The sequence below is a fragment of the Antedon mediterranea genome, chromosome 5, assembly GCF_964355755.1.
Source record: "Antedon mediterranea chromosome 5, ecAntMedi1.1, whole genome shotgun sequence".
NCBI lineage: Eukaryota > Metazoa > Echinodermata > Crinoidea > Comatulida > Antedonidae > Antedon > Antedon mediterranea.
The window spans coordinates 1,597,047-1,615,729 of NC_092674.1; the positions used below are offsets into that span (position 1 = coordinate 1,597,047).

The 18,683-nt window shown below is 33.3% G+C and overlaps 1 protein-coding gene across 2 annotated transcripts in view; it reads right to left on the minus strand.

The window, feature by feature from the left end:
• LOC140050015 (myosin-VIIa-like) overlaps positions 1–15,240 on the minus strand; it is a 29,556-nt gene extending 14,316 nt beyond the window's left edge. Inside the window, exons 1-17 of one of the 2 annotated variants that reach the window (XM_072094996.1) lie at positions 15,057–15,240; positions 12,876–13,036; positions 10,132–10,257; positions 9,643–9,795; positions 6,607–6,791; positions 6,362–6,483; positions 5,976–6,232; positions 5,265–5,495; positions 4,515–4,774; positions 4,125–4,203; positions 3,526–3,657; positions 2,362–2,497; positions 1,632–1,876; positions 1,229–1,290; positions 804–987; positions 456–635; positions 200–295 (exon numbers count right to left, since the gene is read on the minus strand). In XM_072094996.1, coding sequence (XP_071951097.1) covers positions 200–295; positions 456–635; positions 804–987; positions 1,229–1,290; positions 1,632–1,876; positions 2,362–2,497; positions 3,526–3,657; positions 4,125–4,203; positions 4,515–4,774; positions 5,265–5,495; positions 5,976–6,232; positions 6,362–6,483; positions 6,607–6,791; positions 9,643–9,795; positions 10,132–10,257; positions 12,876–12,893 — 2,466 coding nt within the window. In that variant the 5' untranslated portion in view covers positions 12,894–13,036; positions 15,057–15,240. The remainder of the gene's footprint in view (positions 1–199; positions 296–455; positions 636–803; positions 988–1,228; positions 1,291–1,631; positions 1,877–2,361; positions 2,498–3,525; positions 3,658–4,124; positions 4,204–4,514; positions 4,775–5,264; positions 5,496–5,975; positions 6,233–6,361; positions 6,484–6,606; positions 6,792–9,642; positions 9,796–10,131; positions 10,258–12,875; positions 13,037–15,056) is intronic. The other variant, XM_072094998.1, reaches the window with a different exon arrangement.
• Between the last annotated feature and the right edge of the window lie 3,443 nt (positions 15,241–18,683).

Consider the following 18,683-nt stretch of genomic DNA (forward strand, 5'->3'; position numbering starts at 1 on the left):
TTCTTTCTTCTAACTTATTAAATTATTATTCAATTATTCTAACTTATTTAATAGTATCTATTCTCTTGTTTCTTATTTATTTTACAATAAATATTTATTGTTGAATATATACAATTGGTCAGAATGTTTTCTAGCATTGCAATAAAAAATAACAAAAATTGTGTTTAATAAATCAGAAACAATCAAGTTGTTTACAAACCTGGAATAGGTATATCCTGTGACGAATAAAGTGAAACTTGAATGATAGTGTTCTGGACCTGATACAGGCTTGTAACCTCAAGAAACCTTTCCTCATCTAAAACAAAGATATCAACAGAAATACTTACACAGAGTTATCCTATGTAAAAGTGTCAATTTGACAGTATACTAATAAACAGTATATTAATAAATCAAATAGCAACAACATGTCGGTTTTCATGTTGGCATCAAACCACTTTGAACTAAGATAAACCTACCTTTAAAAAGCGTACTCGATCTGCAAACTTTCTCCAAGAGCGTTGGATGTAGATGGCGCTTCTCCTCATTGCTACGTATCGTTTGCGGTAGAACCATCCACGCACCACCTTCTGTATTATGATGCATTTCTCAGCTAAGGCTCGGTCTCTAGCTTGCTCTAACAATAAATCTTGTGCATCCTGTATGTGCATAATATCAGAAATATTAAAATTATTAGTCTACTATCAAATTCCCAGACACACTCAGGCTCTCCTACTATGTCTGATTTATAACTATTTTTTTTAACTGACTGTATTAATGAAGCCAGTTGCAAATAAAACTTTAATATTAATCTTAAAAAGCTATACCTTTAAGAACACTTTCTGAGTTCCCAATTGCCAGTCTTGGCCGCCTAACATGTCTGAGCAGATACTCTTACTTGCCGCTTTACAGTTCTCTTTATGTGCTGGTTTTATTCCGTGTCCAAGTATCCTATACCGCGCTACAAAATCATAGAATGTGTGACGTATTGGATATCCAGCACGACGTATACTATGAAGAAACAAGATTTAAATATTGTGTTTAATTCATAATTTGTTTATTTCATTCAATATAATTCAATTCAACTTTATTTCAGACAAACTGTTCATATGAAACATATACATACAATAAAAAGAAGAGAAATACAAAGCATTATGTGACAACCGTCATGGAGACAGGACCAAGATGGAATTAATCAATGATAATGTACAATCAAATAAAGGAGTGAGTAAAGAAGAAACGTAAGACGTACCTAATGGTCTCCATCATACCAGAGTAACGTAGTTGCCTTACAACAAGTTCACGCTCAAAGAACTGGAGGAAAATAAAATGATGGTAATAATTAGTTTGAAGCATTATCATCAAGCCAAAATGTCAAACCTGTTATTTCCTAGATATACAAATAGTATCTTGGTTAAACAAAGGCAATCTAACAACAGGATTCCGAGTTCCGGAGATCAAAGGGTTTATCTGTGGCTGCGAAACGATCAGTTCTACGCCCTTACAGATACAGTGTGCAGCGAAGAAAATGTACATAGTAAAGTACTGTTGGTATTTGTCGCAGCCAGACATAAGATCAAAAGACTGTTATTATTTTTATCAAGGTGTTAGATTGTCTTGGTTTAACTGACTTCAGTACCATAGTCTCAACTTACGCTTGGCTTCTTAAACTCATTAGGTTTGATACAACGCACAAAGAATGGTTGGCATGCGTTAAGCGTCTTCATAAGCGCATCAAGTGATTTCTTAAATTGCGCTCCTAACGTTGAGGACGTCTTCCTGGTGTCCCTGTTAGATTCCAGATCAGTCTTAAAGAGCATTTTGAGGAAGCCGTTTTTGCTCTTCTTAATTAATTCTAAAAAGTCTGGGCTAAATGTGTCTCTGTTCTTGTCCAGGAAGCCTGAAAGAGAAAAGATTCTTTTTATTTAGCCACAATACAAAATTAATTTAACGATGCAATAAATACTGAATTAAATAAATTCATTGACCATTACGGATTTCCACTTTTGATATTGGCATTCAAATGGCTATAATCAACTCTTTTCTGATATATATTCCAACTCTTTTCTCTAAGTTTGGTAGCAATACTATAAGTTACCAACTCTTTTCTCTAAGTTTGGTAGCAGTACCATAACTTACCAACTCTTTTCTCTAAGTTTGGTAGCAATACTATAAGTTACCAACTCTTTTCTCTAAGTTTGGTAGCAGTACCATAACTTACCAACTCTTTTCTCCAAGTTTGGTAGCAGTACGATAACTTACCAACTCTTTTCTCTAAGTTTGGTAGCAATACTATAAGTTACCAACTCTTTTCTCTAAGTTTGGTAGCAGTACCATAACTTACCAACTCTTTTCTCCAAGTTTGGTAGCAGTACAATAACTTACCAATAGTTTCATAGAACACCTGTCCAGCAAAATGGTTGATTCCAAATTGCGTTCCTGCTGCGGACCGAGCCTTTACATACAGTGGGTTTTTACTGTGTTGTTGATTTAATTTCTGTAACATAGTCTTGTCTGTACCCTGTTAAGTTAAAACATACAATATTATCACATTCTGCAATACAGACACCCTTCTTTGTATAATGAGAGATTTGATTCAACATGCTATTTTACTTAATTTTACCCCTTATTTCACACAAGAGTGTGAAACAGGCTCTATACCATGGATTATTAAAGAATCAACGAAGGAGAGAATTGTTACATTCACACAATCATTAAAGCCTGGTTTCCATAAAATCGCTACACGACAGAGCGTAGCGATTCTATGGAAACGCTAGAATTTATCGGGGATCGAGTACGCGAGCGCTAAATATTTTTTGGTACGTGTATACGATTCATCGCCGACAAAATTGGCAAAGTTGAACATGGTTGAACTTTGCCGATTTGACTGCGATGAATCGGGGAGCCTTCCCGATTGCGTCGGCGACATCTGCGCATGTAGCGATTTTAATGGAAACCAGGCTTTATATAAATGATACATATTTTTGGTATATTTATGTGCATGTTGAGATGAGTGGCAACGTTAATACAAATATAGAATCTATGTTATTCCTTATGACCATTTACACACAACGCGGAGTTAGTTGTATCTTTAATTATGGTTGGTGTAGTTTTTGGAGATTTTTCAATTATAAATCTATGCGAATGTAAATAATGTTAAATTGAAGTACTTCTAAAGGCTAATTTACACAGATAGAGTGGTAACGTTAATACAAATATAGAATCTATGTTATTCCTTATGACCATTTACACAAAACACAGAGGTTTTTGCTCAGGATTCTACGTTGGACAAGCTACGTGGTTTTCCGCTTCCATTACTGCTTTTGTGCAAATTTACCCCTTATATTCCATTATATACCTGTGCCTTTTTTGTTGTTAGTCTTTATATCTTTATACATGTTCTTTCTTATGTGCTGCAGTAATTTTGTAACTATGGACATGAATCCGAAATATAAGTAAAATGAAATGATATCACACAAGTGTAAAACAGGTTTCTATAACATGGAATATAAAAGAATCAATGAGGAAGAGAATGTTTGCAAATCTTACCCTCGGAAAGCGACTTTCTTCATCAACGAGTGCAAGGATGTTAAGCGGTTTGACAGCTATCATGTCCAGTGTTTCTTGGTTGTCTACAAACTGGATATGCTGCCACTCGATCCCTTCTCTTTCATACTCTTCCTACAATAAATAGAGAAATCATTTTTCTTAATCTAATTTAATTATAAATGTATGTTCACATTGATAACGGATTCGGTACAGTGACCAAGAGAAAACTGGTATTTCAATATCACACACATGTTTTGTATGGAATTTGGAATGAGTAAAGCTCTGTCTACACTATCAAATTAGTTGATAAAAAAAACTGTGATGCACCCAAATATGGTAGTAATATGCCCAAATATGGTAGTGATATGACATTATCCATTAGTTTGATAGTGTAGACAGAGCTTTACTCATTCCAAATTCCATACAAAACATGTGTGTGATATTGAAATACCAGTTTTCAGCTTTAGTGTGAATGGTTCTATTCTTAGACACTACACTCATGTTTCATGATTTTTCCAGACTCAGTCTGAAAGCAGGTTTACAATATAAGGGTTAAATAGTTTAAATAGACTAAAAACTAAATGTATTAAATATATTACCTGTTCAAGTTTAAAAATGTGCTGAACGAAGAATTGTTGCAGATTCTCATTAGCATAATTTATGCACATTTGTTCAAAACTGGTAAATAACAAATATTAATATAAATATAAATAGTACAAACAAATAAACAAATTCAAACATTATAAACAAAATCAATACTTGTGAGAATTTAAACATATCTAACAAATTCTATTCAATACATATAAATAATTTGGAGAATTTGTTATAGAAAGGCCTTATATCAATTGATGCGTTAATTAAGTTTCACTAAAATAAATAAAGGGAACAATCCAAATCCAACATTTCAACATGAAAAATCAAACATTTTTTTGCAATCTTAGTATCTAAACTATATATTGTTGTTTTATGTTTACAACAAAATTGTTTACCTGTTTTTTCCAAAATTCTCAAATCCAAAAATGTCTAGCACACCGATACTTAAGCGTAAATCTTTGGAGCTCGTTTTGGCGCGATATGTAGCATCGTTTACTTTTCCCACAACCCAGATAAACATTCGTCCATATATGGCTTTGACAAACGCATCTCGCATGTCAATAGCCTTTGCTTTGTTGACAGGAGATACAACTACTTCTCCGGCAGCTACCGTTCGTTTTGTGGACAGAGCTGTCTCTAAAGCATTCAGGTCAACCTGTAAAAGAAAAAGACATTATAAAATGTTGAATAGAACAGTTATAATGAGTCATATTGCAAGACTTATTAAACATGTGAAAGGCTAACATATACTGTATATCCTCGGGTCTAATCCAACCCCCTACTTTATGTCTGATTTCACAAACAGGCATATCCCAAACGGTATAGTCCCAGTATTGACTTTTGGTCTGGATGTAGGCCTCTCTCTATCTAGGTCAGATGAGTTTTGCATAATAATCATTTCATGATCCAGGGTTTTTTGGGTATAGTTCTACCCTCCCAAAATCGGCCCAATTTCGTGACCTACAGAGGATACGATAATCTTAATAGTCTGTCAAAATAGATACCAATAAGGCGTTCATAATTTCCGATTTTTAGCTCTCAAAAGGCAGTGTTCCTCATCTCTAACTCTGCCCCCCTAATTCCTAATATGAAAAGATTGCGAATATTGAAGCTGAATGTAGCTACCGCAATGAATCCTTACTAACCTCAAGAATTTTGGCGACTGCTTCTGTCTGTTTGTGACTCCTGAAGCCAATGGCATCCAAGTTCGATGTCTCAATGGCGTCATACTCAATGTTTCCAAACTCTAGAACGGATGCTAGAAGTTTCATGACTTCCCAGATCTCACCGTCACTGAAGTTGAGCACTTTCATGGCAGATCGGATGTCTGCAAAGTCTTTGACATCATCACGACCATCACAAACCAGACAGTTTCCCTACAAAATGAAAAAAGTGCATTTTAATTATCTTCGTAATTTTTAATGTTTTTTCTATTTAATCCCAAGAGCTTTATCGGTGTACAAACAACAAGTTTTTCAATATTTTATATATTTGATAATAAATGCTGTGCAAGCAGCGAATTCATCATTAACTGACGTAAGAAAATGCGCATCCAATAATTGTGCTTGGACCCGCCAGCATAAAATCAAACCGGGTTGGTCGCCATTCGTTGCTACGTAGACCCTGACTTGTTTCACCTCACGTACTTGATTACGTGCTGTAACAGGCATTGTTGCATAAAATCAATTTATTTTCTTTAGCAACTGTTTGTAGTACTTTTTCTTCAGTTTCCACTCGTGATTACACAATACAGCATTTCGCATTGATGCATTGCTGTGTTGCGTTACATCTCTAGGGGGAATCATGCTAAAAAGGGAAACATTTTACACTTTTCAGGAAAATATTTAAAGTAGTACCTGAGTAAGATAGTAATAGTCCTCTGCCCTGGTAAGACCCAGTTGTTGTTTCTCGCTAGATGACATACCAGCAAGCATACAGTAAAATATATGATAATTACGTTCCTCTTCAAGTTGGCCGATAATTCGTGACTTCTCAAGCAGATATTGCTCAATTTGAGCGCCCTCTATTGCTCCTTGCTGATTGAAGTGAATGTCAATATATTTTCCAAATCTACTAGAATTGTCGTTTCGTATAGTTTTAGCATTTCCCAGAGCTGTTTTTGGAGGAATGAGAGAATATTAGTCTAGAATATTTGTGGGAACTCATTTGTTGAGTGGGAACTTGAATGTGTTCTCAATGGTGAGCAACAGCAAAAGACTGACGCATAGTTTTTATATCTCACCTTCTAGGATTGGATTAGATTCAAGAATCTGTTGCTCAATCCACGAGTGTTGAGCACTGACTGCAGCTAAGAACTGGAGGATGAGCTTAGTGTTCTCAGTCTTGCCTGCTCCACTCTCACCACTATAAGAGAAGATTGCATTTATAGGAAAAGACAATGCTGGAGATGTAAGGCTTGTCCGTATATGGGCACAGCACATTTTTTTGTCACATAAAGTATGTTAGTGTAGACAGAGCGTAACGTACCTAATGATGACGCATTGGTTTTGCTGCCCTCGCAGCATGCGATAGTATGCATTATCAGCGATGGCAAAGATGTGCGGTGGTTTCTCACCAATCTTTTTATCTTTGTACTCTGTGATCTGTTGGCCTGTGTAGATTGGTAGGATCTGGTAGGGGTTCACTGCTACTAGAATGGATCCAGTAAAAGTCTACAAGAAAAAATAAATATACATGGAAGTCTTTATAAAGTATACAAGAAAAAATTAAGATTAAATGGATCCAGTGAAAGTCTTTATAAAATATACAAGAGAAAATACATGATTAAATGGATCCAGTGAAAGTCTTCATACGATATACAAGAGACTAAATGTATGATTGAGACAATTGTTAGAATTCACATCTACAATTAAATAGATTTAATTTGGAAACATTTTCTTTTATACTGCAAATAACACATTTCCCTAATAAATTAATAAAAAGTTAAAATGTATATTAGCATTAAATAGAATTAAAGTCAACCTAATATAATAATAAATATCCTAAACCAAACATTGAAGGATCTATTTTGGTATTAGCTACCAGCACATAATTCAAAGTAAAACATTGATATACAGTACAGCTCTTTATTACCTTGAATTTACCTTTAACTTCCGACATTGGGACATTAGTTAAATGTATAATGAATGTTCTTTGTCTATTGTGTTTATATTATATATATCTATACTAAATACATATTTTGTTTAAAGATCCCCAAAAATCATGAAAAATAAAGATTTATAAATCAGATTTTAACAGCCCATTTTGCAGTTTTAATTAAGTTATTCACTTGCATAGAAAAAAAATTATCATTTCACTTATAAAAAGTCAAAATTGTAACCAAAAACCATTGTCTGACAGACAATTTAAGTATTTTTTGCTGTTTTTTTTTGGATCCAGTTTTTGGTCAAAGTGAATAACTGTTATTTGACATTAAAATGGCATATCCAACACAAATATATCTTTAATAACATAAAGCCTGATATCTAACAACTATTTCTCTAATTTCTCAAGATGATCACAAAGACAGCACCTGCTAATACTTTCACTGTCATTTAATAAATACAAATTCAACTGATTTGTAGAAAGATACACAGCCAATGGCAAAAAGGATGAAAACATGTTTATATAATATTACTAGCGAGGGGTCGAGACAAAGCCAAGATGGATCGTGATGGATGTATTTATACGTCAAATTTTAGGACAATACATCTTTAAAAACCTTAGAATTCTTCACAATAAATATAAATAAATAATAATAATTGCTTATATAGTGCTTTTCCACATTGATTAAAGCACTACACATTATGATTAGGTCTACAATTTTGATTTACAATTTTTAGATATAAAAATAAAGATCTCTATTAATTAAAATTACTGTACATATAGGAAATAAATACATATATATAATATAGTAAATACAAAGCTTGTTTAAAAAAAAGTTATATTTCCATATGACAGCAAAAGTAAGCAACAAAATAAAAATACATAAAAATAATACATATCTCTATGTTTGGTTTATGATCATTCAATATGCAGAATTTAGATTTTTTATTGACTTTTAAATACTCCAATACAAATTGAGAAAAATCAATATCGACTCTTTTAATTTGATCCCTAGTTTCCCGGGAGGTGACAAAAGAATGATTGAAGAATGAGATGGTCCCTAGATGCAGGTGTTATATGCACGTTTAAAAATAATGTAGTCATTTTATTTTTACAATAAGGCCAAATAAAAAAATATACTTGTTAAGCGTCACACCCTCATACATTTTCAGGGGCGGGGGGACGGTTTTTTTTTTTTTTTTTTTACTTTTTATAGAGGTATATTTTTGCGCGGTGGACGTTTTTCCCCACTTTTTTAGGACGAAACGTCAAACTTTTAAAATGCGAAACAGAACAAAATTGACTATGTATGAAATATTATTGCTTATGACAAAATTGAGTTTTGTATTGTTTATATCCAGACGTAATTAAAACATTAAATTTAATTGCCACCAAGCGAAATTGTAGGCCTTAGGCTAACTAATCCGTCCAAGGTGCTACCCCAACCTCACTCATCGGCCATCCGCCGACTCTCGCTCGACTCATCTATCAAGAAATTCCCTATCGCGAGAAGCATGATTTGGTCTCAATAATACTAAATAGTGGGCTGATTTATAGTTTGAAAACAGCTTACGGCATTTCTTAAGTGAATTTTTATTCAACGTATTCATTCTTCTTTGATGAATCCTTTGCCAATTGCTGTGTAAATCAGTATTTAAAGTTGTGATGCAAAAAGTGTATGTAATTATTCCGGTTATTCCAGGCAGGTAAACCAGGCATAAGGAAACCCATCGCCCAACAGGACCTCGTGGTGTGCCGATCTCGAGCGCGAGATCATCGTAAACAAAATTGGTAGAGTCCATTATGTATAGGGTGTTTCCTATTTACGAACCTATAAAAAAACGCGCTTCGACCACTGTGTAGGCAAAATATTGATTTCGTTAAATCCCTAAATTGATAATCGCGTATTCTGTAATCACGTGACTGATGATGTAATCATCAGCGACGTACTAAATGCACATGATTTAATGTGTTGGGGAAAAAGCTTGCTGTTTACCACATTACATGATTCACGGTGCTATTCGCGTTTCCTTTACGTAAATCGGCGGCGTGTAAATGAAACAATTGTTTTCACCAATTTGCCGTTGTCGACATAGAGCGATCGGCGGCTAGCGTTGTCTAAGCTAAAAAGTATGTATTTTTTCAAAAATTACACTAGCCTAACAAACATTTGCTAGTTTTGAAATTTTCAAATAGCAATTATGAAGAATCTACTAGCAAAATGCTAGTTTGCTAGCGTGAATTTCGAGCCCTACTCTGGAGCTGGGTCGGGCCGCTGAACTTTCCGTTGTATATCGGTAAAAAAAAAATAAAAATAAAAAGAGAGGCGGCTGGATAATCAGGAGCGGGCGGTGACGCTTAACAAGTATGTTTTTTTATTTGGCCTAATATAAAGTTTTTATTCCTATGGATACTTACGTATATCAAGTTTTCTTGATATCTGATCAACAGATTACGCAATATTCCAGCTTCGTGGAGATCACCTAAACGTATCATGTCCTCAACGCCCTCTATGGATGTAATGTGCATCATCCGCAGCTTCTGTGCCAGATCTGCTGACATCCAATGATCCTGAAAAAAAAAAAATTATTGATACAAATTATCAGATCTGTTTATGGTGAAGAAACCACATACATTAAAAGAAAGTTACAGAAAGTAACTTGCTCACTATTAGACTCATTTTCTTGAATAATTCAAGCTCAAAACTTACATAAAAAGTGTTATTATAATAAATTAATGAAGATTACTGATGAAACTTGATGAATTACACGAGATGGGGAAGGGAATACACTCATGAAGTTAATAATAATAAATAAATAATAAAAAATAGGCTTTATACTATGAGGCAGTAACAATGTTGAATGGAGGATAAATATTATCCAAATAGAATTAGGAATAATTGATTACCTTGCCCTCATCGTCTTGCAGCTGAAGTTGACCTGAATCGGCAATCTTGACCCGAGCGCCAATGGGTACATCATTTGACTGTTTCTTGTTCTGTTTACGTGGATCTTCCAGCCACACATAATCACCCTGTAAACAAACGAATCATTCCTACAATTAAGCACTTGTCAATTGTATGACCCACTATACGACCCCAGGAGAGGTGCATCATGGGTGCGTCATTTACAAATAATTACAATTAATAATTAATTATAATTATTATTAATAATTAAAAACACACGCTAGTTTGTAATGTAATCGCCGTGTAAAAAACTGTGTGATACCACTATATTACAATTTGAAAGACTTTTATGTGAATCAGATTGGAATGTCAATAATAAAACATTAATATCACTAATAATTGATTATCATCAACAATTATGGTGATTTCTCTGTAATCTTGCAGTCCAACTTTCTAGAATTTAAATCTCACAGGTTTTGAAAACTACTAGAATTGTAATTTTCCATAAATTCCATTACACTACTAATAACTCTACAAAAATACAATAGCATTCATGTCCCTGTATTAGCACAATTCATTCATTCAACAAATATCGTAACAACACAATTTTGTTGAATGTACTCAGTGGAGCGTGCGATGGTGGTTTGTGACACCTCTTGCCACAGTACCTCTGATCACGGTTGAACGCACACAAACGACTACTCCCTTTAATACGGCTGACGCTGTGCGTTGGTGCTAGGATTAGTGCAAAAAGGGTGTGTGTCATTATTTGATGATAACGGCCTTAACGGAATTCCTTACTTCGTAGGGAGACCCAATATAATAAATACATGGATAAAATTAGGTATATTTCATCCCTTTGGCTGGTACAATATTCTGGCAAAGAATCTGGTCGTCTGAATATAGTACATATTAAAAAGATTGAAATTTTGTTTGAGACCTACAATAAGAAACATATGATACTGAAGATAAATATTCTCCGTGCATGCATTACTGTTTTCACCAATTACGAAGACTTATTTGTTAAAAAATTGATACCAATGCAGATATTCCATATTTTAGTATCTATTGACATTAAAGGCAAAACTTAATTGAAAATCTATTTTCTTTGTAACAGTGAATTCATGCTTATCTATGATAAACATTTACTCCGCATCAATCAATAACAAAAAGGTAAATAAATGGTCGAAGCAAGGGCAAAGGTTTTGCCATTTTAGTCAATTTAGATACACTGTACAGTATAATGCGGAAATTAAACCCAAGCTGGTAGACACAGAGAGAGGGGTTCAAAGTATTAAACAAACGCTTGTGCCCTTTAAAACTAAAGGCCGGAAATTATGAAATATGCCTAATTATCTTATCTCCTGACGACTTTTTGCAGCAAAAAAGTCTCCTGTAAAATCATCATCATAAAATCATGGGTACGGACATGATTGACGAAAACGTTATGTTGTTGTTATTGTAGTGTAATGTTGTAAATTTTAGTTTTACCATTAGACCAAAAAGAAAATGATAACTTGGTTTGTCAATGTAATTACATTTTCACGTTAAAATATATTAATTACGTCACAACATATGTTGCCCATCTTTGATTGTTATTTGATATTAGGATATTATTATAGGCTTCTAATATATTCATTGTTCATTTATTAATATGGTAAAGTTATCAAATTACTGAAAATGCCAATATTGACAATTACACAGTTAATATGTGGAAGGTAGTCAATGTACTGTATGCAAAAAGAATTGAATTTTAAATTGTACTTTAAAAGACATCATGTAATTGGCCTACGGCTGTTGGGTGTGATTGAGTATAAAATAAATAAATAAATTGAGGTGACGGAAGTGAAGTACTGAACACATCAGAGGTGGATACAGGAAAACATTTTATATTAATATCTGTCAAAAATTGATACAAAATAATGTTATTTAGCTGTCAAAATGGGGGAGCACGCACCCCACGCCTTACCCCGCACCACACGCCTTACCCTCTGGATCTACCCCCATGCACGTTATCAATTATCAAATGACAAAGTTAAACAGGAAATGCTTCTGAGTACAAGTGGGTTTTCAGTCGTATTTTGAATGTGTTTGAACATTTTCTTATGTCTTTACATTATAGTCTTTATTAGTTGGTAATATTATACAATGTATAAGAAAGAAATTAGCAATTGAGGTAGAGGAGAGGTTGCTAAGGAAACGTACACACCCTTTACAGTATGCTTTGCCTATCCACTATTCTTTAGAATCAAGTAAAATTTTAAGTTTGTGAAGGTCAGTTACAAATACTGTAAGTAAAATATTAAAATGTTTTCAATAAGTTTCAAGAATTAAGAAAATTGAACGAAACTGAAATTAAAGCAGAGCTACAGAGTAGGGAGTGACTCAGATTAAACAGTAAGTCTGTTCTTTATGTTATTTACTTACTGACTGGTATCAGTTGTATTATATGTTAACCCCTTGTAGTATGTGCTGGCAATTGTTTGCCAAATGGGCAGTCCTAACAACTCTGCTACACGTTTTACATACATCAGTTGTGTCTGATTTGCATTTAGGATTAATAATAAATTTGATGTATGAAAAACTTTCTGCAAGATTCGAACCTGATTCCCTTAATGACATACTGTACCATACCATTAGACCAGAGTAAGATATTTCACAGATGTACTATTCATATTATGCACAGTACTGTAATTATATGCTATTTTGTAAAAGTTATTCTGAAAAAAAAAACATCAAAACTTACTTTAGTTAAAACGACCATTGTTGCTGTCAGATGTAACCATACATGTGTAACAAAATATTGACTCTCTTGTGAGAATGACAGGAGCTTGTTACAGCTTTGAGATCAACGTGGTACTGATGCCTTAGATGCTCAGAAGACCAGATACTTGATGCGATTCAACTCTAATAAGACCAAATACATTTCATAAGAAATCAACATGATGTGCATTGTACTTCATGAATATTTCTATGAAAACTGCTTTCATTTTAAAAATATTTTTGTCAACGATTCTTTTGACTGTTTTATCCATTCTTTACTACTTCCTATGTATTTTTGAATATTTTATTGGTGATGATGATAGATTACGATACTTAAATTACTGTACTTGCTCCTATATTAAATTATATACATTTTTTTAAATTACCAAATAGATATTATTATTAAATATTTTATTAAAATATAAAATTAAAAATAATAATATTTTCTTGAATTATATTACTATTTTATATTGCCAATTTTTCAGCAATTTATAGGTACAATACTATTAATGATCTGTCACGACTTCCAGGGTCTGCTGGACCTAATACCTGTAGCCTATTGGGGGAGACTTGGGAGGTCTGACATGCATCATAGGTTACCAGGAAATACAACAGCTACTATATTTAATAATGTTGCATTTTAATTTTAAAAAGCACCACAGTACCTGTAGTATATTTCTTTAGTATAAAAGTTTTCTGACCTTTTTAACAAATTGCTTATTATTGTTAAATGGTTCATTGTTACAAAAACCCACAATTCTGTAGAATTTATAATTAGTGTATTTTGATACATTGAGTTTTGTTTTTCCGTTATTTGAGAATATTCTCAGCATTTAGTTAGCACTCAACAAACAAGCTTAAATAATGTGTTTATTATTTGAATCATAAGTACACAACATATTTTCTGTTGAGCACAAAGTCTTCGGAATTGAATGCCAAATGTACAGCTAATATACATGCATTAATGTTCTTTGAAATGGGGGGTTGAAATATTTAACAAACGAACATTATTTTCAATACTTGAATGTTAACTTATAATCAGCCAAATATTTAACATAATTAACCTATGACATATGACCTATCATCGTCCAATCAAACAGGTTTTAGTTTAGGATGTGTATTTTATTAGAATATGTATAGAGCAATGTATCAATGTTGTATAATTTTCTACTTGAATGATTATGGCCTACAGTACTATATGATATGCAGTACTTTGTACTCTAGATCAAAGGTCAATAGTCGATACATGTAAAACACAGAAATTCACAAAAATGTGAAAAGTGATTTAAAAGACATATCTAAACAAAATAAGTAATAGTATGTACAGTATGTATATCTAACTAAAATATGTATATTAAATGAATCTACAGTGCTGGATCCAGAGGGCTATACCATGCCAATTGGCAAATTACAGTACCACAATCTGAATTAGATTTAGTGGCAGACCAGTGGAGAATAGGGCACTTCCTGTTGACATTTATTCATCCAGGACAATAAAATAATTCATGAATGATTCCACCGAACTTTGAGTTAAAATAACTATAGTGAGACATTATTTTAATGAATAGGCAGACTGCCTTAAAATGTGACATGTTTCGAGAAACTATTCTCATCATCAGAACAGAAAACAATAATTAATTTTGATATCAACACAGTACACAATTTATTAAATTCTGCATGTTAGATGTTCTGAAGCTCTGTCTACACTATCAAACTAGTTTGACAAAAAAGTGTGATATTGTCAAATATGGTAGTGATATGACACCATCATGTCTATATAAGGGCACATCACATTTTGTTAACATAAAGTTTGATAGTGTAGACAAGGCTTTAATGTTTTTGTTATTAGTGTCATATTTCCTTTTTATCCCTACGCCCTCATTTATGATGAGGAAATTCTTGATCCAAATATTGGTTTGATGTGTTCAGTTTGCCATCTTTTATAAATGAAAACGCAATTAGTAAATCTTGTTCACGTTACGGAACTTTCTCTCAGACACATTATAGAATTGTGCATTATCATATAATTATATAAGTATTAAAGTATAAATTGGAATGTACCTGTTTGCCTGCCACAGAGGAAGAAACCAATAAACAACAAACGTTATATAATTTATCATTAGTCATTTAGTGACAAATAAAACACTAATATAATAATATCTACCTCAGATATGGCATAAATGTCCCCAAACTGCCAAGTCATAAATCGAATAAAAAATATCCACAACCGGTCTCTAGATAAACGTTCACCAGTCAGAAAGGGTTGGACCATAAACGATAAACCTTTATATTTAATAAGCTACAGTTGAGTTACGCTACACTGAGCTCAAACCATAAAGACTTATACAAACACAAATAAAATACTCATTCTGGTATTCAGTATATGCAAATTACCTCGTTGATGACTCATCTACAGTGGGCTAGACCTGCCTTGTTGCACCCTGATTGTATTTGTGCGGTAGCCGTTACGTGTGGCATTTGTTCAACAGGTATTGATTGGGAGTTGTTGCTGTTTAATTTCCACTGTAGAGAAAGAGAGAGAAGAATGAGGGGGCTATAACAATAATAACTAACACATTGTGAAATAAATACAGCTACAGGTATGAAGTACGATTTATCATCAAGTACATATATACAATGATTATGCATAGACTTGCCCAAATCTTTATGGTTGTCTTTACGAGCAGCACTAGTCGGCAATTTCTTACAACATCTCCAAATATTTGGTTGACACATAACTTTATATTGTCAGCTCCATTGTTTAACTTTAGTCGCAATAATGTGGTAAATTTGTACGGAGAGCTGCTAGCTAAAATAAAGAACGTACTAACCAAAAAAACACCTTCTTCTATACATAATATAGGTAATGAAAAGGTGGATAGTTAGCTTATCTACTATAGCGCAACGATCCATACTATACAAATAGTATACTAGTTATTTTGACCGATTTTACCGAGACCGATTTTAAACCGAACTCATATAAGCCCTTGAAGGCTAATTACAACCTCGAAGGTGAGAAGGTTACACTGCTGCAAGGCATTCTACCTACTGTACTATAGTATAGTATACTATGATGATGATGTTTCAATGAATATTGAATAGGCTGGCACCGGTCAGTCTAATTACCGAAAACAACCGAAAACAACCGAAAACAACCGAAAACAACCATAAACAACTGAAAACAACCATAAACAACCGAAAACAACCGAAAACAAACCGAAAACAAAATAACAATATCTAAATACCGAAAACAAATTTGATGCAGCTACTATATTGACCTCGCACGCCAAACAAATTTCTACAGTATATTTTTTAAATGTCGCCCTCTATTGATAGGTGTTTCTAAAGCCAACAAGACCGCGCGCGCAAAGCCAAGGAGATAGAGACCATACGAAATGGAAGTGTGCACAAAATTTAACTCAATATCGTACAAACTCAATGATAACACCGTGCATTTACTTACAGAATCTACAATATGTTAGATATTTAATATATATGTTACATGAATCTTACGGAGACAAGGAATTGTCTGTAGTCGTAAGACCCTTTGAAAAATAAAACATTATCATAGAAAAAAACATGAAATAAGGTTTTAAAGATACAGGTTGGAAAGTTAAAGTATTCCTACATATAATATAAAAGAAACTACATAATAGTAGCCTAACACTAACACGCACCACGCATAATATATAAGCATTTTAATATATAAGCATTTTTAAATACTGTAATTCGATATAATCACTTCTAAAATATTTTTTAGTATTTTATAACAATTTTAACAACTAGGGATGGTTCTCGAATACATAGTATAATTTCAGCGATTTCAAATGTACTTACCGCATGACAATAATACACCACTTCTACGACGTTTATTTGTGTATATTGTGTTTATATGTAAAACAGTTTGTGAAAAACACCTCTATTCGGTGCAAATCGTAAATTAGCAGGTCTGAAAATAATACTAAAAAGTGGTCAAAAATTGGGACCGTAGTCCGGATTGCCTCCAAATGTAATGGAGTGGTCCTTGGCCACATATTTCTTGCAATAACTTTTTTGAGTAATTCTGCTAACAAACAGACAGACAATCAAATAAACAGACACACGCGATCGATTAGAGATACCTCCTTGGCGGAGGTAAATAATAAATAACTTTTAAACCAATCAATTAATTGTGATAGAAGTATTGTGGTATTTGACTGACTTTGACAAATCAAGAAAGACGCCAATAAAAAAATCCCTTTTATGTAATGCTGAAGTAATTTTATTTCTATCTACCCAATTAATAAAGAAAAGCCAGTAATGCCAAATTCATTCTGCATACGACTGATCAGGATGTCGTGATCTATCGTATCAAAAGGATAAAAAAAAAACTGCCAAAACTAGCATAATATATCACCCTTTATCATGTTTCATCAACATAATATATCACTTTTAACGCGATAGAGCAGTTTCCGTACTATGAGATTTATTATATTATTTATACCGACTGATATGTTTCATAAAGTAGACAGGAAATGGTTAGATACTGAATAATCTTACCTAACGTATGAAGGTTAGAAACTGGGCGAAAATCTGAGTTTAATGTTGATTTGGTCGGGAACCTAAACCAATAATTTCGCAAATCAACATTAGTAGACATTCGTAGGGAGTGAGTGGCCGAGCGGTTACGACAGTGGAACAGTAATTACGTAGCCATAACATCGGCAGGGGTTCGAGGCTCACTCACTCCGTGGTTCTGGTGGTTAGAACGAGTCTTCTCGGATAAGGACTATAAACCGTAGGTCCAGTGTACACATCTCGCTCGTGTGCACTTTAAAGAACCTAGTACGAGACGAGTAGGGGGTTACCCCGGTGTATTAGTACATTACAGCCACTGATCACCAACTGGGTCCTCTGGGAGACCAGTCTTTGACTGAAGAGGTTACCCAGTATAAATATAAATTCAATCGATTCTGTGTTTTAAAACTTTTATTTTTATTTAAAATGTATTAGGATAAAAATGGGCAAAACGGATATATTGCTACATTTAAAAATGGAGGTCAAATACACAGTACAAATATTTTGTATATAGCCCGATTTAAACAAATGACAGGAGAAAAACATAATATCTATTTGGGTATTTATTTCTAACTATACGTTGATTTGTTTACAAACTTTTACGATTGCATGTTCATTAAATTCGTCATAACCATGCCAGGTTACTTTCCAGAGGTGAATGACGATATAATATTTTTACATTAAATGCATTGGCGATATTGTTGTTACCTTTATTTTATGTACATCAAGGATTATGTGTTGCGCTGTATTATACATTTTTTTTTACTTTGATGATTATATATATATATATATATATATATATATATATATATATATATATATATATATATATATATATATATATATATATATATATATATACTGAGGACTAGTTGTGTTCCAACCGTACCACGCCGAGAATGTTAAAGGGTCGTTATCCAATCGAGTTAAAGAACAATACCATGAAATGGTCTAATGGTTAGGGCAACTGCATATCAAGCAGACGGTCCGAGTTCGAGTCTCGGTTGGGTCGACTTTTTCTCATTCTCACAGATTTCCTCATCTTTATCATTTCAAAAATTAATTAAATAATTTTCAGTGTATCACCGGGCGGTTTGGAATTTATTTCTATGCCTGATGTGTTTTTATATTTATACAATTGTATTGCGAAGCACTGTGTAAATTATATATAAATAAATACTGTCAAATTACAGTGCTCATCGGAACATGATCTCATAAACGCGTCATTGGCGAA